Source organism: Ochlerotatus camptorhynchus, unplaced genomic scaffold (genome assembly GCF_037179485.1).
Source record: "Ochlerotatus camptorhynchus isolate MF236.1 unplaced genomic scaffold, CSIRO-AGI_Acam_v1.1 ptg000046l, whole genome shotgun sequence".
Classification (NCBI taxonomy): domain Eukaryota; kingdom Metazoa; phylum Arthropoda; class Insecta; order Diptera; family Culicidae; genus Ochlerotatus; species Ochlerotatus camptorhynchus.
The window spans coordinates 1,335,501-1,363,118 of NW_027040537.1; the positions used below are offsets into that span (position 1 = coordinate 1,335,501).

Here is a 27,618-nt window from a genome sequence, read left to right on the forward strand (position 1 = left end):
TAATTATTTCTTGTAAGTTACAACAAGAGGTCATGAAGTATATGTTTGACACATAAAATCTGTCAATATTGCTTTCAGTGCGTCACAATCAGCGATTTTACGACTCGTGAGCACTCACTATGAGTGAACGCTCACGAATCATAAGATCGCTGTGACGCTCTGAAAGCGCAATTGACAGGTTTTATGAGTCAAACACATACTTTACACCCTCTTCTTGTTACTTACTAGCACAACATATCATTATAGCAAGTGAGTATAAGCAACCCTGGATGACACCAGCGTGCATTTTTTACACTGCGTAAGTTTCATTGTAAAATTTCTAGTAGTTTTGAAAATGGAGTCAAAGGAACAGTGCGTGCGCGAGAAAATTTTGCACACTCACCTCAACAACCCACATCTTCGGAATCGCACAATCTACTGTTTCTCGTGTCATAAAACGTTTCGGAGAACGTTCAACTGTCGCTCGGAAGCAAGTGAGTGCAAGAAAACGTGTTCCGTACTGCGTTGAAGAGCACAAGCGAGTGGTTGCTGCCTTCAAACGCAAACCCAACTATTCCGTTCGGGATGTCGCGAAAAAATTGGCCAAAAAGTTTCGTGCAGAAAGCCAAAAACGAGCATTCAAGGTTTTAGAAAGCACCAAACCGCAATGAACGACAGCATCAAAGCTGTACACACAAATGTTGACCAAGCTACACTGCTGTATCTTGAACGACGTAAAAGCGAACTTCAAACAAATTCCGGGAAACCAGTATGTGACTGCGAAAGACAAGTTCGACGTTTCAGAGTCCCTCAACAACAGCAATTGTCGAAGTCCCCCAAGAAAATCATGATTTGACAGGCGATTTGTTCGTGCGGAAACCGGGGCAAGTCTTTCGTAACAACTTCAAGTTGAAGTTGAAGAAACGACTGTTTCCGTTTCTCAAATCACACAACGTTCCTACATTTTTTTTGGCCGGATCTGGCCTCATGCCACTACTCCAAGGACGTTCTGGAGTGAAACAAGACGAATGGAGTCAATTTCGTGCCGAAGGATCTCAATCCCTCAAATACACCGGAGTTGCGACCGATCAAAAGATACTGGGCTATAAAGAAGCACGAACTCCGTAAGCATCCTAAAGTTGTCTCTACGGAATCGTGATTGAAAGCAGAAAAATATGTCAAACCTTTAGGGTGGAATTAAGAAGAAAGTTCGGGCATCTTCGGGAAAATTTCATTACAATCGGTCGAGAGACTTATTTTTGGCGAGTACTTCTAAGTGATTCAATTTAACTGTGCACACCCTTTACATGAAATCAATTCCAACGTGACCCCGATCTGATGAGCTTGCGATTCCTGCAGAAGAGTAGGATGTAAGATTGTCCCACCGAGACTCCCACCGGTGACATATTATGGTCGTCCTGGTAAAACTACCTGACGACTTCGACTCGGTCTTTACCCAGCTTTCCGGTACCGCTGAACTATGGTGTTGAACTGCTCCACACGTTTATCCTTTTGATGACAGAAATCAACATCACACCACATCATATTTCATCTAAATTCCCTTGCTTAACATGCATATCTGCTTCCGATTGGCCTGAAAACTTCCGCCAGATTCCCCATTTTCTTAACGGAGTGTGCTAAAATGTTTGCACTGCCACAGTGCACTCATCTGAACTAGTTTACTCAATTTGAATCCCCCACCCTGCACCCTCCACCACACACAAATCTCCCCCTAGCTCCTATGTGTAGCACTTCACACCAGCGACGGACAGACCGCGACCGGCCGGCCGGTTTCCTTTCGCAAACTCACATTCCACCATTAAACTGCTGAAGCACGAACCGCACCCCAACGGAGACTAATTCCAGCACCACACGCACGCACATACTCACACCTTAAAACGGCCGCGACTCATAAACATCCCGAATTAATGCCCATTCGCCCCATTCGGCGGGCCCCTCTCGCTCTCTCTCTCGTCGCTAAGCTCATGATGGCGAGCCCGTCGTAGCCGTCGACGAGGTCGGGTTCTTGATGTTACTGTTATTATTGCTATCGGTACTTTTTCCACCTATTAGTGTAATATGATTTTAATTCAAGCTGCGCGCTCTGGGGTGGACTCCCATCCCGAGGGAGTGAGAGAGGAGGCATGCCATAATTTAGGGCTACTTAAGTGTGAAATTCCCGGCTCCGGTTCTGCATCCAACGACCGAGAGCGCTAAAATGCATTCAGGAAACGGTGGATTTAAGCCACATATCGGCAATACTCGCTAATTTACAACACACACGGCTTGCGGGCAGGGCGACAGAGAGAGACAGAGAGAGAAAAGTGTGAAATTGTATGTGCGGTACACTCTAATTACACGAACCACTTTGTTTCAGTGTTGCAGCAGCAGCAGCAGCAGCAGAACATCCGATGAGATGGCGAGCACGACAATGGCAACCGGTCGGAACCGGATGATAGCTTCACCGGCGACGACGACCGGGTTGTTTAGATAACACAGACAGAGAGCTATAATGCAGCTGAATTAATTAAGCCTAATGGGAGGGGATATACAGAGAGATATCAATTTTCCTCTCTCAATTGGAGCGGACTTTTCGGTTCAGTTTCAATTGAGTCTGACACTTTGCAACAAAGCAACCTTTGTTTTCCCGCGCCTGAAAAAAAAACGGCCATCAATCGCAGTAGGTTCGAGGCAACCTCAGACCGAAAATCGCGTGAAAATGGAAGGGAAGGTGCCGAACATAATACTTTCGTTCCATTTCAGCTGATGAAAAATTGCAGTTTGGACTTTATCGCAGCATGGGACCACGCCGCAGTCTGTCACGGACAACGGGACGGCTTATAGTCTGTAATCGATTGTGATTCGCGATAGCTTAACCTATACATCAAGAAGGTAGAAACAAACAAACAAACATTCGATGAGAAAAGATTGTTACGTTTAATAAATGACGCGTTTTGCGACTTCCAATCCAGCTCTTCGCGAGATCTTTTCCAAAATATGCCATTCGGTTGTTTGTCGTTTGTCACTGGCTGACATTGGGTCGACACAGGATGGCTTAAAATTAACCCGACATTGATCAAACATCGGTTGCTTCGACTGATATGTTGTACTTGTAAGATAACGTTGAAAACTATGCCTCTGACACATGAAACCAGTAAAGTTCAGAGAGTCACAATCGATGATATCATGATCGAGTGAGTGAAAACGATAAACTGCTGATTGTGACTCTCTGAAAGCGAAATTGACTTGGGTGACATGTCTGTTTTGGGACTCTTTTTCTGGTTCGCTGCCACAGTCCAGTACCATACAGCAATAGATAGGGTACATGTCCCTATCCTGGGTCTTATAAGTAGCCATCAATTACGATTTCAATCGTATCTCAACAAATAATTGATCTGCAGACGAAATTTCACTGTCATCATACGTAGTAATCTATATCTATATATATAAAAATATATTTCTGTCAGTCTGTCTGACCCTTACAGACTCAGAAACTACTGAACCGATCGGCGTGAAAATTTGTATACAGGAGTTTTTGGGGCCGTGGAAGGTTCTTATGATGGTTCGAGACCCCTCCCCCTTCTGTAAGGGGGGGGGGGCTCCCATACAAATGAAACAGAAATTTCTGCATAACTCGAAAACTAATCAAGCAAATGGAACCAAATTAGACATGTGGAACCTTGGAAATTCTCTGGTTTCGGAGCTTTTTAAATGTTTTCAGTACTTCTTCGAATTTCCTTACTGCCCATAAAGGCATATTAATTCCCATATGAATGTAAAAATTGGACAGTTATGCATTTATGGGAAGTTAATTTGTTCGCTGAAATTCTAGAAAGTGAAAAGCTACACACAACAGGTATTCGGGACTTTCCTGAAGTTATTGAAACTTCTCTGATTTTCCTGGAGCATGTCTCATGTTTGGTATTTCTTTGGAAATCTTGGAAACTTGTTTTAAATTCTTGGTATTTCTCTGAAGCATTCGTAAAGTTCTTAAAATCCCTCGGAACATTTATGAAATTCGTCGAATTTCTTTGAAATGTTTGAAAATTCTCCGAACGCATGGTATTTCTCTGAAGATCTTGGAACTTCAGCTGTGGAGGCTTTGGGACTTTGCTTAAGTTCATAGAACATCAGAAGAATCATCGAAGTTTCCAGGTCAGTGCTACCATTGCGGTGAGTTTGGGCATGAGAAGTTTGATTGCCCAAAAGTGAAGAAATGGAGCGGCCGGGCTCAGGTTACAAATGTGTCGATGGATAAGGTAGTAGCACTTGTTTCCGGCGCATCAGTGTCACCCAAGCAATACGAAATAGTGTGGGTCCTGGATTCAGGTGCTAGCTGCCACATGATCAGTAACGAATGATTCTTCCAGGAGATACGGGAACTGGATGTACCGCAACAGATCGACAGTGCAAAGGATGGTGAAATGCTGATAGCCACCAAGGAAGGTACTGTGAAGGGCAAACTATGCGTCGGAGAAAATCGATACACCCTGTCGTTTGGAAAAGTACTTTGCAATTCAATCTCCTGTCCTTGGCAAAACTGCTGAAGGCTGGAGTGAATGTAGAATTCAAACCAGATCGAACAATCCTATCGAAGGATAACGAAATCATCGGTATTGCAAAGCTAAAGGGTAACCTGTTCTATTAGCGGATGGATCGATTGATATGGCAGCCGATGGAGATTCGAAGCTGCAGCTTTGGCAGAAGAAGCATGGTGGATGGATTGGACGACGCGAAGGGCGACGCAGAATTTTGTGATGCGTGCGCTGAAGATAAGATGGTGAGGTAACCATTCAACGGAACAAGACTGGAGACACGAAGGCCACTGGAACGCGTGCATACGTGCATGCGGGCAGATAACTCCGCCAACGGCTGATATACGTACTTCTGAGTTGTTTACCTGCTGAAGAAGAAGGGTTAAGTTTTCGAATATTTCAAGGTGCTACGAAGCAATGGCAACGGTGAAATTTGGAGTGAAGATATCGAATTTGCGATGCGATTTGGGGCGTGATTTTTTTCTCGAAGGAGCAGCTATTGTTCTACTCGTCGAAGGGCATGCAAGTGGAGTCCACGGTCGGATACACTCCGCAGCACAACGGCGTCGCAGAATGTTACAATCGAACTGAAGTTGAGAAAATGAGAACCATGCTGTTGGAATCCAGTGCACCAAAGTATCTTTGAGGAGATGCTATCCTTTTAACGTTCTCCGTGCTACGCTAAGCTGACGGCTTAAGCGCCACCTTCCAAAGAAGGACCGTCAACTTGTTCTTAATTACCCGGCAAGAAACCTCCCTTCTCAGGGCAGGGACACAGATGTTGACACAAACGAACTAACTTATTTTGACCCAAACGTGTAAAGCCAACCAATCAGACTAGGATACTCAAATTTAAAAACACAAATTCAAACCGCGATAATTCTTTAAAATCAACCAAGGGGAAATATGCAATAGTTATTTAAACCCAAACCAATCTAACAAATATAAACATATACAAATAACGTGACGCAAAAGATGTGTGTAGTAACTAATCTAAACTAGAAGTAATATTTATTTTATTCAATTCAGTTGGACAAAACCCGAATATACTTAACTTAAATTTATCGAGCTAGCGATTTATTAATTAAAAATTCAAGGGAAATAGAAATTTATTGAATTAAGGCAAACCTAACAGTTTCCTACTGTGACGTCACGTTTCTAGTTCATGTGTGTTAGCATAGCCATTCAAGATCAAATAAAACTAATTTGAGCAGTTTTCGGACAGATCTCACCTGGTTCCTCCAGCGTATCCGGTCCCTCTTCGGATGTCCCGCGACGTTCTAGTACGCGAACTCAAACAGGATCAGTTGGTCACCAAAAGCTTACGCACCAAGATGACTCGCGCGTGGGCTAGTAAGGGGTATAGGCGTCCCCAAGCGTAGTGGAGTGATGAGCTGTAGTAGCGGTACAAAGGCTACCAATTGCGCAGTACCAGTGGTAATGCGTCGTAGCCGAACGGTTGCGCTATGAGAAAATGCGCAGTAGCAGTAACGGGTGGGCGTAATGGCCGTCTGACTAACAGCCAGCATAGGACGGTGGATGTCCTAGCTGTTTGAAACAGCCCGCTCCAGTTTCGACGATATTTGCCAATTCTAGCACTAGCCAATACAAGCCGATACAAGCCGCCCGCGTTGACTGGGCAAGGAGGGCCTGTTAACGCGGAAATCTCACATAATTTGCTCACCAATTTACTACTAACTAATTAGGCTTACCTGAATTTCAACTTTCACCAACTTCACAATATATATTCAATATCAATTTTGATCAAGATATGATATGAGTGTTTGGATGCCAAGCGTTCTCCTAGGTACCGAAGCAGAAAAGAGGTAAGCTGGATACGCACCGACTGGATACCCTCTCTGGGACATACAATCGCGGAAAATGTTCGTGATGTAAAATTCAACGAGTCCGCATATCCATTCAAGTCAACAAATGAAAGAGCCGATCATAGATAGATTGGCCATACCGGTTCCACCAGTTTTCGAGCTAGAGGGGTATAATCATGATGATCAAGATCAACCTCAACCAAGTGATAATGATGATACTCAACAGGAAGACAACGAAGCAGGTGCATCGGCGGCACTCCCATCACGATCAGAAAGGAATGAAGACCACAAGGTCTAGTGGTCAGGAGAGTCAGAAACCAGGTCGGTTCGCAGATTTCATTTCTCCATATAGAGCTCTTTCTGCTGGTGCTAATTTCCAACAGGCCTGGAAGTTACAACGATGTCAATGGCCATCCGAACGAAGGTGAGTGGAGGCAAGCGACTCAAGACGAGCTGAGATCCCTGGACGAGAACGGAACATGGATCGTGGTCAACTGTCCTGACGAGGTGAAGCCCGTACCATGCAAGTGGGTGAAAACATACGACGTACAATATGAAGATTCATCAGCATTTTTGAATGGGAAGCTCAACATGCAGTGTCCAGACAGAGGGGGCAAAGTTCCATCATGGAGAGGTATGTTTGCTGCAGCGGTCGCTCTATGACGTGAAACAGCCTGGCTGAAACAGCCATTTCAACGAGTTCCTTACAAGTATGAAGGATTTGAATCATGGACTAACAAAGCTGTCCTAGACTAGCCAGATAGAGAGAGAGAGTGATAGTTCATTTTTATCCCCTTAGGACGCGAGCTGAACCAAGACTGCAGTTGAGTCGAGAGACTGGGTGTTGTGAGCATCCCTACCGACCTATGTTTTGTCGTTGGATAATTGGCAAGGTTTCAGGATGCAGCCGGTCATGAACATTTTAAGCACGCCAAACCAGTGCTGAGGTACCTTAAGTAGACGAAAGATTTGAAATTGGTCTACAGGAGGAAGCCGAAGGAACCAGTAGTTACTGCCTACGTGGATGTGGATTTTGCCAGTGACGAAACTGACCGCAAGTGCGTGTCTGGATTTTTGTTGAAGGTACATGGAAACATTGTTGCATGGTCGTCAAGAAAGCAATCAACCGTGGCGATGTCTTCAACTGAAACCGAGTATATTTCCATGAGTTGCTGTGTATACGAGACGATTTGGCTGACCGGCTTGATGACAGACCTTCAATGTGCAGAGTTCCTGTTCCCGGTACCACTATTTGAAGACAACCAAGGAGCTATTGCAATGGCCGAACGAGAGGAGACGAAGCGAGCCAAGCACATCGACGTGAAGTTACACTTCATCCGTGAAGCAGTTGCAGAAGTTGTATTGAATTCTTCAACCATCTTACAATTATCTTCAACAAATGTTTGGAACTTGGCTACTTCCCTGCATGCTGGAAGTTAGCCAAAGTGATTCCAATACACAAGCCTGGCCAAGATCCTACCAGTGAAAAAAGCTATCGCCCCATCAGCCTCTTGTCCTCCATCTCGAAGCTATTCGAAAAGTTGATACTCAGCCGGTTGCTGGAGTTCTCCAACGAAAATAACATCTTAGTCAAAGAGCAATTCGAGTTTAGGAAAAGTTATTCAACGATCCACCAACTAAGTAGAGTTACTAACATCATCAGGCGGAACAAGTCCGTTTCAAAAACATCTGCTATGGCATTGTTGGACGTTGAGAAGGCGTTTGACAAAGTCTGGCATGATGGCCTATTTAGTGTACAAACTGCACCGATACAACTTTCCGATCTACCTCGTGAAGATCATCAAAAACTACATGTCGGATTCCAGGTCTACTTGGACAATATCCCCTCTGATACGTTCAACGTTGAAACAGGAATCTCTGAGGGTAGCCTGCTCGGGCCTACCCTATTCAACTTTTTCACGTCAGACGTTCCTCGCCTGCCGGGTGCCTGTCAATGTTCGCAGATGACACCTCCTTCATCTTTATAGATGTCGAGTGATCCGTGCTCTGGCGAGTAAACTACAATCATGCCTGGATGTTCTGTCGAACTATTTCAAGATCTGGAAGATTTGTATCAATGCAGCTAAAGCACAAACCATTCTGTTTCAACACGCGAATTCACCTCGGCTTGTTCCGTCTGCTAACGTCAAGATCAATCTTGATAGCACTACCATTGAATGGTCGAGTCTACCTCGATAAAAAATTGCTATTCCGATCCCATGTGGACAAGACATCAACAGTGTAACATGTTGATCAGGTCGCTCTACCCTCTGATAAACAGGAAGTCCACCCTGTCCTTCAAAAACAAGCTGTCATCCTCAATGTGTAAAAACTGGTGATCTCAAAATAGGCAATACCAGCGTCGGCCGCGCCCGAACACAGGTCAAGAAAGGTGTTGACGTGACACTCGCTTTGATGGAAGCCGAGAACACCTCTGCACTTCCACGAGGAATCACTGGGATATAGGGTAATAGGGTTGGATTTGCAGCAGGGTTCGTTTTGGTAAACGATAAGCTGGGATTGAACCCAGGGTCTTCTGCTCAGTTCGCAAAAACGTTTGCCACTAGGCAGACGAGCTCCATTTTAATCATCGAGTTGCTGTTATTACCATGTAGTCATGTTAACAAATAAAACGATTGACGAATCTTGAATGTGGATGGGCTTGAGATTAGACTCATGATGTTCTGCTCAGTAAGCAAAATCGGTTGCTCTAAGGCCACCGAGACCCTCATATCACATTATAGCGTTACTCAAGTTTTTTTATGACTATTCAAACCCGGCACTGACGACAGCGAAAAGTTTTACAAAATACACGATGAACAAGCGATCTAACCATACATTTTTAATATGAAAGGATCTGGGACCGCGTTTTTCTGCTCAGTAAGCAAGCCACTGCAACCGACGATCTTTGAAATCCTTAAACTAAAAGCTATGAAAGAGGCCTTCATTAAGATCCATTTTCACGCGACGTTAAATGTTTCGATTTTCTCTTTACGCATGGTTCAGGTAATCATAACAAGCTATGACCGACGTGACGATTGTTTAAGACCTGGTTGAACAAGCTATTCAAATGAAATTACGTTCTCGAATTTTGCTTGGCATGTAATGAACAACAGAAATACGCGATAATTCATATTTTCAGCGGTTGGTGGTTAATTTTAAATATACTAACGGTACTGCCTACGACTACGACGGCGATTACGACAGCGACTACGACGGCGCCTACGACAACGACAACAGCGAATTTGTAACTTACCCTTTGGCTAGGATAAACACCTTTGCCCGGCACCTCCACTGGTTCTTCATGTCCGCTATCTGTCACTGTTTGCAAAATATCTAATAGCAATTACCTTCCAATACCAATACTTCCTGTATTGCCATGGTCATCTGGGAGGAGGGTCGCATCTAGTGCTTTCCCCAGGAACCGTTCACGGCCACCAGCTACTGCCCGTCCAGTCTTGGGCGTATCCAGCGAGGCATCCTTCAGATTACTTACAATCTCCGACACTCAATGCAAATCGCAGACACACTTACGCTAGTTACAAAAAAAAAAACACACCCGTGCAAAGAAACGGATCAAATAAACGTCACTCTCGCGAAAGCACACCCGTCGTCGTCGAACGGCAAAAAAAAAGGAATCGGTGGGCAATTTTGTGATACGGATTTCCAAAATCAACCGGGAATGCACGAATTTCACCACACCCAACTACGAAACACGTTCAGAAGCACTTTTGGTACACTTTCGTTGGAAAACACTTAATTTTTTTCACTGTTCCATCAATAAGAGGGTGATGTTCTATAAATGACCTACATGGAGCATTTATGCCAGGATCTTCAAGCTCTACCGGACCATCAGAGTTCCGACATTTACCGTCGTTTTTAGAGCATCTCCGTCTTATTAATCGGACAGGCTTGCATTTGTCAGATGTGGCGCCTCTCTTGCGTACTGTTCAACGAGTCCCATCGATTTGCCAACCAGTCACTCACTCTTAAGTCACTGATAAGTCCTCACTCTTAAAGCAGTTACTAACAATCTGACGAGAAGTTCACAGAACTTCCTTGAAGTTCCGGCGAAAAGTTTAGAGCACTTCCAACGAGAGGTTCAGAAAACTTCCGAAGAGAAGTTCAGAGATCTTCCGACGAGCAGATCAGAGTACTTTTGATGAGAAGTTCAGCAAACTGCCACCAGGAAGCTCACAGAACTTCCTTGAATTTCCTACGTAAAGATTAGAGAACTTCCGACGAGAGGTTCAGGGTACTTTTGAAGAAAATTTGATCAGAACTTCCTTGAAGCTTCACAGTATTTCCTTGAAGTCCACAGAACTTCATTAAAGTTCCCTGAAGTTCCGACGAGAAATTCAGAGTATTTCCGTCGAGAAGTTTGAAGATCTTCCGACAGGTTCAGTGGGTTTCTGACGAGATTTTCATTGAACTTCCAGCGAAAAATTCACAGAACTTCATTGAATTTCTCAAAAATTCAAAGAACATCATTAAAGTTCTCTGATGTTAGAAAGTACAGTGAACTTCAGTCGAGAAGTTGAGAGAACTTCCGACGATAAGTACTGATAACTTCTGACAAAAAGATCAGAGAACTTCCGACGAGCGATTCAGAGTACTTCCGACGACAGGTTCAGAGATCTAAAAAAAAGTTCCGATAAGTTCACAGAACTTCATTTAAATTCCCTGAAGATTCGACGGGAGGTTCACAGAACTTCCGATAATAAGTAAACAGAACTTTTGATCAAAATTTCACAGAGCTTCATTAAAATTCCCTGAAGTACTAACGACAAGTACAGAGTACTGTCGTTGAGAAATTCAAAGAACTGTCGACAAGAGCTTCTGAGAACTTCCGATGATAAGTTCAGAGATCTACCGACGAGAAGTTCAGAGAACTTCTGATGGGAAATTCCAAGATTTTCTGACAGCAAACTCTGTGAACTTCTGACGAGGAATTCAGAGCATTTCCAACAAGAAGCTCTTATTACTTGTTACAAGAAATGCACAGTATGTTCAGAGAAGTTCACAAAACTTCCGAGGAGAAGTTCACGTAATTTCCGACAAGAAGTCCAGAGGACTTCCGAGGAGAGGTACAGAGAACTTCCGACAAGAAGTTCAGAGAACTTCCGGTGAGAAGTTCGAAGATCTTCCGAGGATAAGTTCAAAGCTTCCGAGGAGAAATTCAGCGAACATCCGAAGAGAAGTTCAATGAAGCTCATTGAATTTCCCTGAAATTCATTCTCTGAAGTTAGCAAGTACAGTGAACTCCGGTCGAGTAGTTTAGAGAACTTCCGACGAGAAGTTCTGATAACTTCCGACAAAAAGATCAGAGAACTTTCGACGAGCGATTCAGAGTACGACGACAAGTTTAGAGATCTAAAAAAAGTTCCGAGAAGTTCACATAACTTCATTTAAATTCCCTGAAGATTCGACGGGAGGTTCACAGAACTTCCCGTAAAGAAGTAAACAGAACTTTTGATGAAAAGTTCACAGAGCTTCATTAAAATTCCCTGAAGTACCAACGACAAGTTCAGAATACTGCCGTTGAGAAGTTCAAATACAAGAGCTTCTGAGAACTTCCAAAGATAAGTTCAGAGATCTACCGACGAGAAGGCCAGAGAACTTCCAAGATTTTCTGACGACAAATTCTGTGAACTTTTGACGAGGAATTCAGAGCATTTTCGACAAGATGATCTTAGTACTTGTGACAAGAAATGCACAGTTCGTTCAGAGAACTTCAGAGGAGAAGTTCACAAAACTTGACATAATTTTCAAAAAGAAGTCCAGAGGACTTCCGAGGAGAAGTACAGAGAACTTCCGACAAGAAGTCCAGAGAACTTCCGGTGATAAGTTCAAAGATCTTCCGAGGATAAGTTCAAAGCTTCCGAGGAGAAATTCAGCGAACATCCGAGGAGAACTTTAAAGAACATTCGACGAAAAATTCAGAGAACTTCCGATGCAAACTTAACAAAATTTCCGACGAGAAGTTCAGAGAACTTCCGACGAGAGATTTAGAGTACTTCCGACGACAAGTTCAGAGATCTAAAGAAAAGTTTCGAGAAGTTCACAGAACTTCATTTAAATTCCTTGAAGATCCGATAAGAAGTAAACAGAACTTCATTAGAATTCCCTGAAGTACCAACCACAAGTTAAGAGTACTGCCGTTGAGAAGTTCAAAGAAAAGAGCTGAGAACTTCCGATGATAAGTTCAGAGATCTACCGACGAAAGTCCAGAGAACTTCCGATGAGAAATTCCAAGATTTTCTTATGGCAAATTCTGTTAACTTCTGACGAGGAATTCAGAGAATTTTCGACAACAAGCTCTTAGTACTTGTGACAAGAAATGCACAGTATGATCAGAGAACAATAGAGGAGAAGTTCACAAAACTTCCCAGGAGAAGTACACATAATTTCCAACAAGAAGTCCAGAGGACTTCCGAGGAGAAGTTCACATAATTTCCAACAAGAAGTCCAGAGAACTTCCGGTGATAAGTTCAAAGATCTTCCGAGGATAAGGAGAACTTCCGATGCGAACTTCACAAAATTTTCGACGAGAAGTTCAGAGAACTTCCGAGGAGAAATTCTGAGAACTACCGACGATAAATTTCGATTTCGACGAGTAGTTCATCTAGAAGAGCAGCATAATCAGAGGAAATTCGAGATTGGCGTATTATCCTCGATGGAGCTTAGCGCTATTCAGAAATTCCATAGCAAAACGATATAGGGGAAATGGCTCTAATGTTGGCCTATGGATCTAAGATTGGACCCACCGCTAAACATTTGCTTTTTATCAATTTTATCTAGATGACCGCGTCATAGGGACGGTACTAATGGATATTTTTGGTCGCTATTGAAAATTTAGTCGATTGCTGAATGTATGTATGGGCCAAATCAGGGGCATTTAGGCCGACATTACATCCATTTCCCCTACCTAGTGGTTCTGAGAGTTTCGGAAAAAAAATTGTAGTTTTGCTCCTTATCGCAACATATTAGACCCGTATTTTTTATTGTGTCATTAGGGTGATTATTTCCATGTTAGGACAGCCCTATGGGGTTGTACGCAATGGTGACGTAGAACTACGTGGTCTTATATAATAAATCTTATTTGTTAACTGCAGCAGGAGCTTGTGTTTTGTGTAGGAATATTCCTCAAAACTGATTGCCATGTCTTAAAAACGTTTGGGTTAATTGGTGTTATTTTTGATCTACCAAAAATAGGATATTTTTAACGCAATTAAAAAAATGACTTTCTTATTACAAGTCTGGAATTTATCCGTTAAGTTCTGGAAAAAACTGGAAAAATCAGGTAATTTTATTTAAAAAATCGAGTAGGGTGTACACAGAGAAAGACGATTAAACGTCACAAAGCATAGAATGATCAATCTTGAAATAAATTCACGCTAAAAAGTTGAAAATAGTGATAAGTACAAGAAAAAGTGACTTTAGTGACTTGGCCTTAAAAAAGGAGACTTTTTAGCGACTAGCTTGAGCCTAAGCTTGAGCTTGATTGACCGCCCACGGTTGCTACTCTGTTACTGCCAGATCAGCTGTAATTACACAGAGAACCAATAGACGATGCTTGGGACTAGCAATCATCTTCAATGTGTAAAAACTGGTGATCTTAAATTAGGCAATACCAGCGCCGGCCGCGCCCGAACACAGGTCAAGAAAGGAATGGGAAGGATTGTGTTGACATGACACTCGCTTTGATGGAAGCCGAGAACACCTCTGCACTTCCACGAGGAATCACTGGGATGTTGGATAAGAGGGTTGGGTTTGCAGCAGGGTTCATTTTGGTAAACGATAAGCTGAATTGATGTCCTAACGATCATATAACGTGAAGGAGCTTGGGACTAAACCCACGGTCTTCTGCTCAGTAAGCAAAAACGTTTGCCACTAGGCAGACGAGCACCTTTTTAATCACCGAGTTACTGTTATTACCATGTAGTCATATTAACAAATAAAACGATTGACGAATCTTGAATGTGGATGGGCCTGAGATTAGACTCAAGATGTTCTGCTCAGTAAGCAAAAACGGTTGCTTTAAGGCCACCGAGCCCCTCATATCACATAATACCGTTGCTCAAATTTGTGTATCCATTCAAACCCGGAACCAACGACAACAACGAGTTTCGCAAAATACACGATATACAAGCGATTTGACCATAAATCTCTTTGATATGTAAGGACCTGGGACCGCGTTTTTCTGCTCAGTAAGCAGGCCACTGTAACCGACGATCTTTCAAATCCGAAAACTAAATACTACGAAAAAGTACTTAGGCCTTCATTAAGTTCCACTTTCACGCGACGTTCAATGATGATTACATCTGAAAAATCCAAATCTGGCCAACGCCCACCCTAAACCTAAACCTGTTCTAATCCACCTGAAATGACTAACGAATGGAAGACTTTGACTACCAGCCATGCAATAGTCTCATTCCGTGCCTTATGGCAACTTAGGAGACTTTTTAGGGACTAGCTTGAAAAAAGTGACCAAGTCACTAAAAAGTGACACGCTACCAGCCCTGTAAACTTCATGGAATATAATAGTAACGTACAATGTTTGAAATTAAATCGTGGTTTGTTGCAAATGCAATGGATCATTTCCGAAAAAGAAAACCACTGAAAAATGCCGAAACATTGGAAAAATCAAAGTACCATGCCAAACAAAATTAAAACGACAATCACAAACTTTGTATCCAACTGAATAATACATTGTCCACACATAAAAAGCACAATTTTGTCTCAATTAGCATTCAACAAACTGGCCCTAATTAGCGGTGCCACCTTCTTTTTTTTTTCAATAGCGCGCGAGGTCTCGCGAGGGTGCTAGCTGATCAATCAAGATTTCCTCACCTGATAAAGATCATGCCCAGCGCTGAGCACCCCCGTTCTCGTCAATCTAATGCACGTATGGGTAAAAGTACTGAAACGCCCTCACTTCCGCTGCTGGATCGTTCGATCGATCGCACATTTGACGGGAGGAAACGCCAACGCGTCTACAATGGAACTCGCAGCGCCATATATGAGCGCCCTCGCGGCCAACGACTTCTACGCCGACCAGGTACCAAGTCGCGCACGGTTATTATGGCGCTAGATGGAATGGGGAACATGAGCATATTGTGTCTCTGGTAGCGGTAACATTAGAATCGACGGAACGTGTTTGCTGTGTCTTGATTATTCTTTGCCATTGAGGTTTTTTTTTTGGAATCAAGCGCGCGCATAGTTTATGACCGTCCAACAACGGCTATTTATCTAAACAACAGACGAAAAGTAGGCCCAGCCAACTGGACATTGCGACTGATGGTGGTGGCAGCAGGCTGCGTGTGATCTTCGATCAACTCAACCTCAAAGTCGACTTTGCAAGAGCAATGTGTGCTCGGATGGAATGCTAGATATATGTTTATCTATTTGGTTTATTGGTCCCACAACTTTGTCCGCAGTCTCTGATCCATTGTTTGTGGACGAAATAGCACGAAATAAATATTTGGATTGGCAAAAAAAACGGCCATACAAAATATGACCGTTCAATCAACATGCGGGTTGTGCGATTTATTCGATTCGTATTTATGACTCGTACCGTATGGAAAATTCTCCAATGTCAATGTTTATAAATAAAACAACTAACGGTCAAAATTTGATTCATTGGTTATTATCTTGAGGGAAATTTTTTCTATGTTTCTCCTACACCGACGTAAACGTCAAAACGTCACACGCCGTAGTAGGCCTTCGCTAGCCGCCGCCAACGTGCAGCTCACAACATTGAAACAAATTGCTGTTTAATTAAAAGATTGAATCTGGTTAACCTGTCGGCAGGCACGGGTCGGCACGAGTTTGCCACTACGAAAATTGCTCCGGTATGCAGCGGTTGTCATAAAAAAATATGAACTCGACTCGCGCACGTATTAGATACGTACATATGAATGCTCAGGCAGAGGTGACATCCCACTCGCCGGTTTTCGCCGACTTCGAAACATATTGGAGCGAGCAAGTGCAGCTAAATAGTCAAGAGACGTCAATTTGTTGAAGCATTTTATCGGCAGGGCACTATCTGTGTGAGCAGAGCACTCTCGATTAAGTGTAGCGAATGCAGGTTTCGATGGAGAGGCTACATCTTCCATCCGGAGAGGTTGTCAAAATTAAGTAAGTGCTCGAATTGATAAGCATCCAAAACTAGGAGATCCATTAGGGGGCAAATTCTGTTCCCCCTAAAAAAGTCGACCAGTAAAATAAAAAGAATAAATCACTTTGAAGAATTTTTAAGAGAATTTCTAAGGAAATTACATAGGAATTTGAGAAAATTTCAGTGTGAATTCAAGAGATAGTTCAAAGAAAATTTCCAATACAGTTTCAGAAAGAACTCCACGAGAGGCAATTGTGTGAGTTCAGAGTATAATTGTTGAGAAGATCTCTGGAAAATTCCACAACGATTGTGCAGAGGATTTCGAGATCCGCGAGAATTATCAAGGGAATCGAATTTTGAGCGGATATTTCCACAGGAGTTCTCAGAAGAGTTTTCAGATAATTTATCGCATAGTCGAGCAGTTCGTTTCGCAGGCTGTATCTACCTTCCTTTATCGGCAGCAGTTATGACGGCAATTTAATCATTTAAAAGCGATTATTGGCAGGTGAAATCCACTTGAAAGGAATTTCACCAATGAGAGCTGGAACTAGGATTCTGAGTGAGATGTGTTTGCCTCGTAAATTAAGTTGTATCGTAACTGTTGAGTGGATTCTAATGCTGAGATCTGAGCTTCTATTAATTGTTTTGATTCATCAACATTTGACGGCGGTAGAATATTTGAATTATAGATTGTGTTCGGAAAAAGTGCGGGAGTGTATTCGCCTATGAGATTTGCCTTGCAAAATTAAGCTGCGCGAAAATAATCGATGAGCTTTCAGGTCAAAAAAGTAACAGGTTGTATCCAAGATACGACCGTAGATTTGACGTAGGATTACGTGCTCGGTATCAATATTCGGCGACTGTGTTAGGGAAACCACTCCAATCAATAGCGGTACGGCTTCTTCCTCCTTCTTCGGTAAATGGAGGCTCATGTGGACTGCAGCTCGTTGCTTGCGGGCAGGCTTTTATTGTGTACTGGCAAACACGCCGAAAGCACTTTTTTGTCTTTATTAGAGAGATTTTTAGCCGTTGACTAGTTCATCTCTTTAAAATAGGGCGCCCCAGAGGAGGGTTCTGCCTGCAAATTTGGTTACGGAGTTGGCTTACAATTCACATGTACTCAAATAGAAGCAACTAAAACAGATTCCAGTAAAAGGATAACAACCCAAGTAACAATTTTGGTTTTATGAGGGTTCTGTAGACCACGATTCAGACTTGTAGAATGCTATAAAACCGCTATAAAACTTGCAATGTTACTTGAGAATACAGGCAACGAAAAAAAAAAAACAATCTGGTACATCAAAGTTATGTAGGGTTCTAAAAGAGATCGGAGCTCCACCGTAGGAGGGGTGTTCCCCCCTCCGACAGAGATGTCCCGTCAGCCAAAAGAAAGTTAAAAGGACCTAAATGTTGCTGTATAGGCCAGCGTCCTTGAGGAAATAAATAACTGTCCCTAAGGTGGAAGGTCCCTAATTCTGTTGGGAAGTGCGTACTGCTCCCGTAGTTGTTGGTATTGCGGACACAGGCGTAGGATGTGTTCCACCCATGCAGTGGTTCTGCAAACGTAGCACGTTCCCGTAGTTCCGACATTTTGCTGACTATCCATCGCTTCATGTCCTGTAGTGGCACTTCGTCGGTGTAATGGGGGCCAGATGGTCCAGATCCTACCAAGCTGTCGGCTTCGCTATTTCCTGGGGTACCGCAGTGTCCAGGGATCCAGGTTAACACCGTGTTCGGGGGTGTGGCCTCTACGATACCCTGTATCCAGGGGTGAGCCGGGGCCTAAGATGTAAGGGCTTGTATCACGCTGTACGAATCGGATAGCACCAGTATGGGCCAGTACGAGGGTGTTGTTTCGGCAACAAAGATGGCAGCAGCTTCGGCGGAGAAAACCGAGCATTGTGGCGGTAGGCTGCTACTCATCGGTGCTGAAATTCCAACTACTCAAATTCCGACCCCGGCTCGGGAAAGCGATCTGTCCGTGCATATGTGGGCATGGGTTGAAGTAGACCGAACATAGCAGTTCGGTTACTGTTCTCCTCAGCGCTGCATAGTTATCTCCAGCCTTGAACCTGCTCTTTATCCGACTCTCGATTTTTGGTGGAGGTATGCGCCAACTTTTGTCTCCGTACCAGTGGACCTTGGCCACTGGGGGGAGCTCCGAATTGGCAGTCATGCGGAGGAGTCTGTCATTGCTGTAAAGGCAGCGGCTTTCGTTGCAATTGCTGCGGTTATACGATGGCGGAAAGGCAGAATACCCGCTTCGATGCATGCGGTATCGGTGGGCTTTGCCGGAAGCTGACCGGAGACAATCCGAACGTAGGTGTTGAAAGTTGGTGCTAGTATCTGCACGAGCTTTTCGGTGGCGATGCACGTCATCTCAAGACCGTACAGTAGGCGACTATCGATGACGGCACTTGCAACCCGGAAACGAGTGTCGCGATTGTTAAAAAGTACCCCCAGAATACGGACCGTCTTTTTCAGTGGTATGGGCTGGCTTTGAACTTTGATAGGTGGCCCGCTGACACGGTGCCGGGATGGACACACGTGGCACCTGACGCTTTTGGTGGCCAAAAACTGAAAACCTACCGACCAGACACCACCGCACACGGTGATTGAATAAGCACCGTTCGGCGAGACCGGATGGAATTCGATTATGAAATCTGTGTTAGGGAAAGCGCTTTTTGCATGCAATCGGTGATAATTTTGATCACCATTGTAACAGTTGGACATTTGTGCAGTTTTCAATAGAGGCCTATTGAAAATTTATAAACCATTCATTCTAGCAGACTCGTAGACTAAATTCCAATCGATTGGCTTGTTTAGAATTAAAATCCACCCGCTATTGACAGAGTTATAAGTGGTCAAAACCTGACCACTTTTCGTAACGCGATGGATATTGTTTTTTTTTTTTTTCGAAAGACGTAATTCAAAAATTGTTTGCTCGTTATTTTTGCGTTATTCATTGTTATTACTGTTATTTTCGCATCAATGGAGCATTCATGAGCGTTCTATCAATTGATGTTTGAGCGGTTTAATGATATTTAAGTAGATTTTTTCGCAAATTTTCTCATAAACGAGTGTCCTTCCGATCATGCATGCTTGTTATTTCCACACAAATTGAGCGCAAAGAGCAAATTTTACAGCTTTATCATTATCTTTATCTTCATTCCGAGCAGAAAAAATCACATTTAAGTAGAGCTTACTTCAAGGCATTTTTTCTCAAATGGGCATCCTCATCTTTTAGCATCAACAGATTACAATCCAAATTATACAAGTTTTCTTAAAACTAGACAAACATTCTAAATTTAACTAGACAAATATTCTAAATTTAACAACTATCTATGCTAATCTATCGGAGCAATTCCCAGAACTTACTTTTATTAACAGAATGGGACAAGTGAAAGTCGAAGACATGATAAAACCAATTGAAAACCTGACACATACCTACTACTAATATGTGAGCGACGAATATCGAAATTCAACTCAACTAATAGAGCAGGGCAATCTATGTGAGACTGAAAAACATCAGCTACGAAAGAAGCCTTAGTTACGTTTCTACGGCTCTCGAGAAGATCGAGACCGATTAGTTTGCAACGATCTTCATAACTAGGAAGGATGAAAGGATCGTCTCAAGCAGTGCTGATAAAAATCATTCCTTCTACACTCAACTTAGCTGAAAATGAAGACAACCTGAACAGATAGACCAACTACCTGCATGACTTTGAATTTTCTCTTGATCAAGGCAACCTCTGAGTATCGAAGTCAACATTTGTTTTTGTTCATTCGTGGCTGGATGTTTGTTATCGTCTGTGTTGTTGTCAATATCAATATGCATCTTCATCTTGGTGGGGATGATTTTGAAGATCAAATGCAAAATGATTATTTTCATATTACACAAATATAGCGCTATAGAACGTGTTGTGTTAGTTTTTATACTTAGATTGATGGAAAATTATTGCCTCATGCTGAATTGATGATAATATCGAAGTTTAAGGCTCTGGAGTCGACAATATTCAAAATAATCATTTTTCCCAAAATGAATTTGATTATTTTGCTTTTGAGGATGACTTCTGATACTTTGACAATTCTGGGTTGGATAATCAAGCAGTGGTGAATATCAGTAAACGCGCATTCGTTGCTGCATAATGTACTCATTTGTTCGTTTCGCTCGTACTTCACAGCGAAGATATTCAAAACGAACGTAATTGGCGAATCAAAGCAAAGCCAAAACTGGTCATGCGACATCTAGTTTTAAAATCTGAAATTACAAAAATAATGATGTACTAAAAAAAATATCATGCAATTTGACAGATTTTAAAACGTTATTGCCATCTGTGAGTCAATCGTCACTTTGATTCTTCAATTCATCTACACTGGGTTGAACCGCTACTCCTCGCGTGTGATGGTAAATGATAAAAACAGACACTGGTCCCAAGGTGATCGTCGAGGAGCAAAGGGGACAACCTTACGTTGAATTGACTCTCCTTGTTGTATACTGTTTTGATAGTATGGAGCCCACACAACAGCTGCATACTCTTATGTAGAGCAAACCAAAGAACCATACATACCAACCGGTGGCAACTAACGATATTAAATTGGCTCACTACTTTACTAGCCTATGTTTGTTTCCCAAGCAAATCGATTAACGTAATCGAAATTCTAGTACTTTGGGACCTTCTGGTCTTAGAGTTACCTCTATGATACAGGGTCTTTAAGCAGTGAATATCTGATAGTTAATCATGTTACCATGCTTCTGCGTTAATTTTCCTTCAGAAGTCACTGCTGTTCTTAATGGTGACATCTATCTGAAATTACGCATGCACTTAGTTCCATTAATTGTTAACAGAGGGCAGTATGGTCAAAATATGTCTGGTACTTCTATGTATGCATGTAGATTAGCAGCCGTAGTCCCTACTTTTTTACATATTCTGCACAACAAGTAATTTCTTAGCCCCACCCCTGACAGGATTTTTCGCCAGTTTTTGGGGCAGAAAATATCTTTTATTTAATCTGAATGCATATATAGAGGTACCACCAGCGTTGCCAGTATTCCAGATTTATCCAGATATTTTCAGTCGTCGTGCCAGATACACAGACAGATCACGTTTATTTCCAGATTTTTTTTAAATATGGGAAATGGCTCTAATGTTGGCCTATGGATTTAAGATTGAGCCCATCGCTAAAAATCTGCTATTTATCAATTTAATCTAGATGAACGCGTCATTGGGATTTTTTAAATGTTTTGCTGTAAAAATATCACTGCAATTGATGGACCCTCTAATCAAAAAATAAAACTTACTACTTTAATAATTAAAGGCCATCAACGTTGGACATTATTGCAACATCATACATGGGATTGTTACAACATGTTTGCAATGGGTTGCAGAATCATGAAAATTGAGACATTTCCTAAGGATTATTGGCTGAAAAAAATCTTCAAGTTTTAAAAATATTGGGACAGGATTTTTTTGACGTAGGACTACGTCTTTCGGGAAGGTTGCCAATCCAGGGAAATGCAACAAAAATATTTAAATAGCTAAAAATTAAGAAATATGGAAACATTCAAATTTCTTATACATTTTCTTCGACCGCAAGATGCTCACCCCTAATACAGCCATCAGAAAGTTGATCCCGAACAACACAAGCCAAAGCCGCTTAATGATTCAACGTTGCACGTTGGACGAGTCGACCTCGAACTTGTTCGCTGCAGCGTGGACATTGTAGCATTTTTCTATTCATTCACCTGTATCAGCTCAATACAGAAAAAAGGAGGAGCATAGAATGATAATCCAAATGCTTAAGTAAGTGAAACGTAGAAAGTTTGACTGCAGTCATCGTTTGGCTGCCGAGTGATAAACAGGGGTGTTCATTGCGTTACACACTTAAAACGAATCAGTAAAAGAGACTCATTCTCTGAGTAATATTTGTTTTCTATGTATTTAGCTTGCCATCTCGGCTAGAAATGGGATATTGGGTAGTCAAGCTCAGTGTGCAATTTGCATCAAATTCCATGTTTTAGTAACATTTGATTCAAAAGGCTTGCTTAAGCAGTCTACATTCACTGAAAACGAATCTTATTCAGAGAGTGAGTCACTTTTACGGTGGTTACTCATGCGCTGAGTGACCAACGCTTTTAGAAATGTATTCTAATGAATGAGCAAAAATAACTCACTCTCTGAGTTAGTTTCGTTTTCTGTGTTTTGACTAGATAGGATATTGCTATCTCTAGTAATGTTATTCAGATGGGGGAAGTCGTGAAAATTCTGGAAATTCAAAATCACCGGAAGGAGTCCGTGAATTTCGATGATGAACCGGGGAAAATATACTTCGTCGTTTCTTTGGAAAATAATAATCTTCTCAACTACTAGATTTTCCGGATACAATCAATTTGAAGAACTAATTCGATAATTTTGATGAAAATTCCGAAGGAATTTAGATGAAATTTTAGAATGAATTCTAGAGATAATACGGTATGTTAGATTCAAATTCCAACGGAGTTTTTGAATGTATTTTAAAGAGTTTTGACTACAACGCCAAGTCTATTGTTTAAGTTCAAAGTAGAATTATTAAGGGGTTCTGTGTGAAATTACATGACGATTATAAAGAGGATTACATGTTAATTTTTAATGAATATTCAAAATGAATTCCGAGAAGAATGTAAAGAGAGTTCTTATGAGAACTTCGAAGAGATTCGAGAGTATTGAATTCTCAGGGAATTAGAAAGATAACTTCAAGTGAATTCTAATAAAAGTTCCTCTACTTTCTACCTTCTCAGAAGAATTTCTTCTACCTTCTCAGGGGAATTTCATCTACCCTCTCGGGGAAATTTCTTCTACCTTCTCGGAGGAATTTCTTCTACCTTCTCGGAGGAATACGAAATGTTTTAAATTTTGATATATCTAGGTAGATAATTTTGATAATTCGCTACGAACTTTTCACAGAAATTCTTCAGAATGATCTCAAGAACTTTTTTAGAATAATTCCCTTTCTCTTAAACATAGAGGCAAATAAGCTTTTACAAAAATAATATTGCATTCTTGAAATTCTTTGCAGAACAATCAACAAAATTCTTGGAAATAGATTATTTTCGTAGTTGGAAATGCTTAACATCAAATATCAGAATTAAAGTGGACATTTTATACGATAGATGAGAAGATGAAAGTAAAGAGTTGATAGTTCCGTTATAGTACGGCAATGTGAAATTTGTATATAGAAAGTAGTAAGCAAACAAACAACAATTTTGAGGAAGGTATGAATCGGGTAGAGCATCTCCTTTACCAAGCTCACCCGTTAATGATGGATGGTGAGGGGTGTTTTCCCTGCCACCACTCGCAAAAGGGATGATTGCCGATTTATTCATGTAACTTCGATGTGCGGAAACAGTTCTATCGATTGTTTCAAACTCAAGTCGCCATCTGACGTAAACAACTACCCGATTCGTACCTTCCTCAAAATTGTCCAATTTTTTACAATTTTCACACTGCCGTGCTATAACGGAACTATCAACTCTCAAATTTAATCTGCTCATCTATCGTATAAAATCTCCTCTTTGAGTATGATATTTTACGTTAAGCATCTCCGACTATGTAAATCGTTAAATTCACGCATGAAGTAACGACACATCATTAGTTAAATTAGATTATTTTTGATTTTTTCTTCCATAAATCCATTATAAATTTATTTGAATTCTCCTTAGAACTTCAATGCAATTAACCTCAGAAATTTCATTAATTTCTGCTTAGACAATAATCTTGGACTTCTCCCTTGCATTTGATTGGAATTCTCCTTAGAACTCCCATAGTATTCCCTCATAATTCTCAAAACCAAAAATCCATCACAGAATAACTTTGAAACTCTTCTCAGAATTCTTTTGAGATCGAACCCTCAAAATTCGATTCCATTGGAATTCTTCTGGGAATTTATTTTGAACTCTTTAGAATTCTCTTGGAAGTATCTTCAGAAATCACCCGAGAATTCTTTTAGAACTATATCCGCAGAGACCATCTTTGGAGTTCACGGGATTTTCATGGAATTTTCATCAGAGCTCCTTTAAACAAAATTTCAGAACGAACTTCTACCTTCTCAGGAGAATTTCTTCTACCTTCTCAGGGGAATTTCATCTACCCTCTCGGGGAAATTTCTTCTACCTTCTCGGAGGAATTTCTTCTACCCTGTCGGGGGAATTTCATCTACCCTCTCGGGGGAATTTCAACTGCCCTCTCAGGGGAATTTCAACTGCCCTCTCAGGGAGCGCCAGCAGCATCCTCGCAAAACAGAGGATGGTTCTCACTTACCGAGTTGCGCCATTGTCATGACTGGACCGAGGTTTCCAGCCTCGGTCACGGATCCACGAATCTGCTACTCCCTCTGTTGGTCCGCTAGTGTCGCTATCCCTTCTGCTGGTCGTCCGCTTTCTCCACAAGAATGCCGTCAACGAGCTTAGGTACCTCATGTTTATAACCCTAGCTGTATCAAAATTCCTGAACCAATCAGAACTCGTTTACATACGGTCTATCACGCTTCACGTTCACTTGATTCTACTCATTTCTATTCCACACTAACTCTATCTACTACACTTAGCAGTCTGAAATACTTTAGAATTCTGAATTGCCCTAGATTTCAGAATTTTAAGGTAATTCTGAAAATAGTTTACAGTGAAGTGTAAAACCAAATCTCACCAAAGAACAAGATCAAGCTTGATTTTCGTAGACAAAAATCAACAAGCTAACAATCGCGGTTGATATTGCGAGCTGTGATATCGCAGCTCGTAATATCAAGCTAGCAAAACTCACCAGCTGCAAATCTCACCAAACTGTGGTGAGATTGAGTTTCATAATGTTTGCTTTACACCCGAACGCAATCGAAACCTCCATAAAGCTGAGTTTAGACTAGGCAAGTCAAATGATCAACTCAGTTGAATTCAATTGGCTTGAAAAGTTGAGCCTGGTTCAACTTTTTTTCAATTCAAGTAAGCGGGCTGGTAGCGATCACTGCTGTAAAAAAAAAGTGATTTTAGTGACCATGTTGAAGAAATAAGTGACTAAATAGTGACTTATAGTGGTAAAAATAGTGACTAAAAAGTGACCCTGAATTGAATTAAAAGTAAATTTTTATGAAAACTCTTAGGAATTTCTGAGGAGCACAACTTCTGTGAAGTTCAAAGGAAAATTCCAAGGGAATTCTGAGGATAGTTTCATAGAGTTTGTGGGAGAAAACAAATTCGGAGCATAAGTCCTTGGATTTTTTTTCGAAAATACTAAAAGGAGGATTACAATTAAATCTGAGAATAACTTCAGGACATCTTCCAAGGAAATCGGAAAATAAATTCAGGAGAGTTTGCCAAACAAATTATAAGAAGAAATTTAAGGAATTTGTGAGGAGAAATGCCAATGAATTCTTAGGAGACTTTCAATGTGAGTAGAATTCTAAGGGAAGGAGTGAGATTCAAAAGGAAATCTGAAATGAATTCAATGAATATTCTGATAATCTTTCCAAAGGGTGACTTATTATGGAGAATTTCAAGGTAATTCCGAGGAAAACTAAAAGAAAATTGAATTCGGAGGATAGCTTCATCGAAATTTCTATTGAATATGAAGTATTTTCCTGAAGTTAATGAAACTGCCTTGAAGTTCTTTTGTAGTTTTGAGAAACTAGCCTGATGCTCACAATATTACTCATCAAATTCTTAAACTTCCCTGAACTTAATTGGACTTCCTAAAGTTTCCTTAATTTTTCTAACGATCATGAATCTCTTCTAAAGGTTTAACAATTCGCTGAAGTTCTCTAAACTTTTTTAAACTTTATGTGACTTCTCTAATGTTAACGGAACTGCTCTGAGGTTCTCTATTCTTTTCTGAAATTCTCTGAAAAACGTTAGAGTAGTTTTTCAGTTTTCATGAAGCTTGTTGTACTGCGCTGAACTTAATTGAACCGTCCTTAAAAATTTTAAGCTTCAGTGAACTTCTGAACTTATGCGAAGATCTCAATTAACTTTTTAACGTCTCTGAAGTTATCTGAAAATCTGGGAACTGCTTGAAATTTCCCACTAACTTTCTGAAACTAATAAAACTGACATCCTCCTGAAATTGGTCGAATTTTCGGAGCTTACTAAACTTCTTTCAAATGCTCCCGTATTTTGCTAATGTACATAAAAAATGCCTGAAGTTCGCGGATCTCCACTTAATCTCCATAGATTTCTATGAACTTCTAAAAATGCTTCTGAAGCCTACTGCCCTTCTGTGAAGTTTTCGAAGTTTTTCTAAATTTATGGAACTTTTGTGCTCCCGCAATTTTCATGGAATTAGAGCGAAATAATAGTTTTATGATCTTTACTCAAGTTCTCATGATTTTTATGAAGTTCATGTAACTTCCATTAAATTATCAACACTAATTTAAAACTTCTTCAATAGTCTAGATTTTCCTGGTGTTATGAAAACTACCTAAACGATCATTGCATGTCTTTAAAGCTCTCTACCCAAGTAACATTGCAAGTTTTATCAAGGTTTTATAGCATTCTACAAGTCTAAATCATGGGCTACAGAACCCTAATAAAACCAAAATTGTTACTTGGGTAGACAGCCCTGAATTGATCAGTATATTTTAAGAATCCGCAACTTTACTGCAATTAATTGATTTGCCTTGAAGTTTCGACAATTTTCCTTAACTATTCTAACCATTATGAACGCTCACTTATTTTTCCTGAACTTATCTACGGTTACCTGAAGTTCTCGTAATTTGTTTGATAATCCGGCAAATTTTCTGATACATATATATTCAAAATTCCCTGACGTTTTTGGATCAATCATAGAATTCTTGGAATACCCCATAATTCCACGGAATTCCTTGTAAGTCGCTGCAAATTTGCTTAAGTTAATGGGATTATTCTGAAGCTATCTGATCGTCCTGAAGTACTCGGAACTTCGCTGAATATCATGAAACTATCTAAATTGTTAGTTCTCTTGAATTTCTTGAAGATATGTATCGCTGCTTGCTTAAAGTTCTAGCATTTAATTTAATTTTTGGAACTTCGTTGATATTTTCTAATCTACTTAGCATTTTTTAAAGTTCTTGAAAACTCCATGAAATAACACCCTTAAAATACTCTCACGTTTTCCAGATGTTCATAAATTTTTTATCAAGTTTCAGAAATTCTATC

General features: G+C 41.1%; 2 protein-coding genes across 5 annotated transcripts in view; both read left to right on the forward strand.

The window, feature by feature from the left end:
• Atf3 (Activating transcription factor 3) overlaps positions 1-27,618 on the forward strand; it is a 186,591-nt gene that overhangs the window by 10,221 nt on the left and 148,752 nt on the right. The window lies entirely within an intron of this gene.
• Positions 1-27,618, forward strand: part of LOC135716084 (uncharacterized) — a 46,267-nt gene that overhangs the window by 9,942 nt on the left and 8,707 nt on the right. The window contains exon 2 of the mRNA XM_065238908.1: positions 4,350-4,484. Coding sequence (XP_065094980.1) covers positions 4,350-4,484 — 135 coding nt within the window. The remainder of the gene's footprint in view (positions 1-4,349; positions 4,485-27,618) is intronic.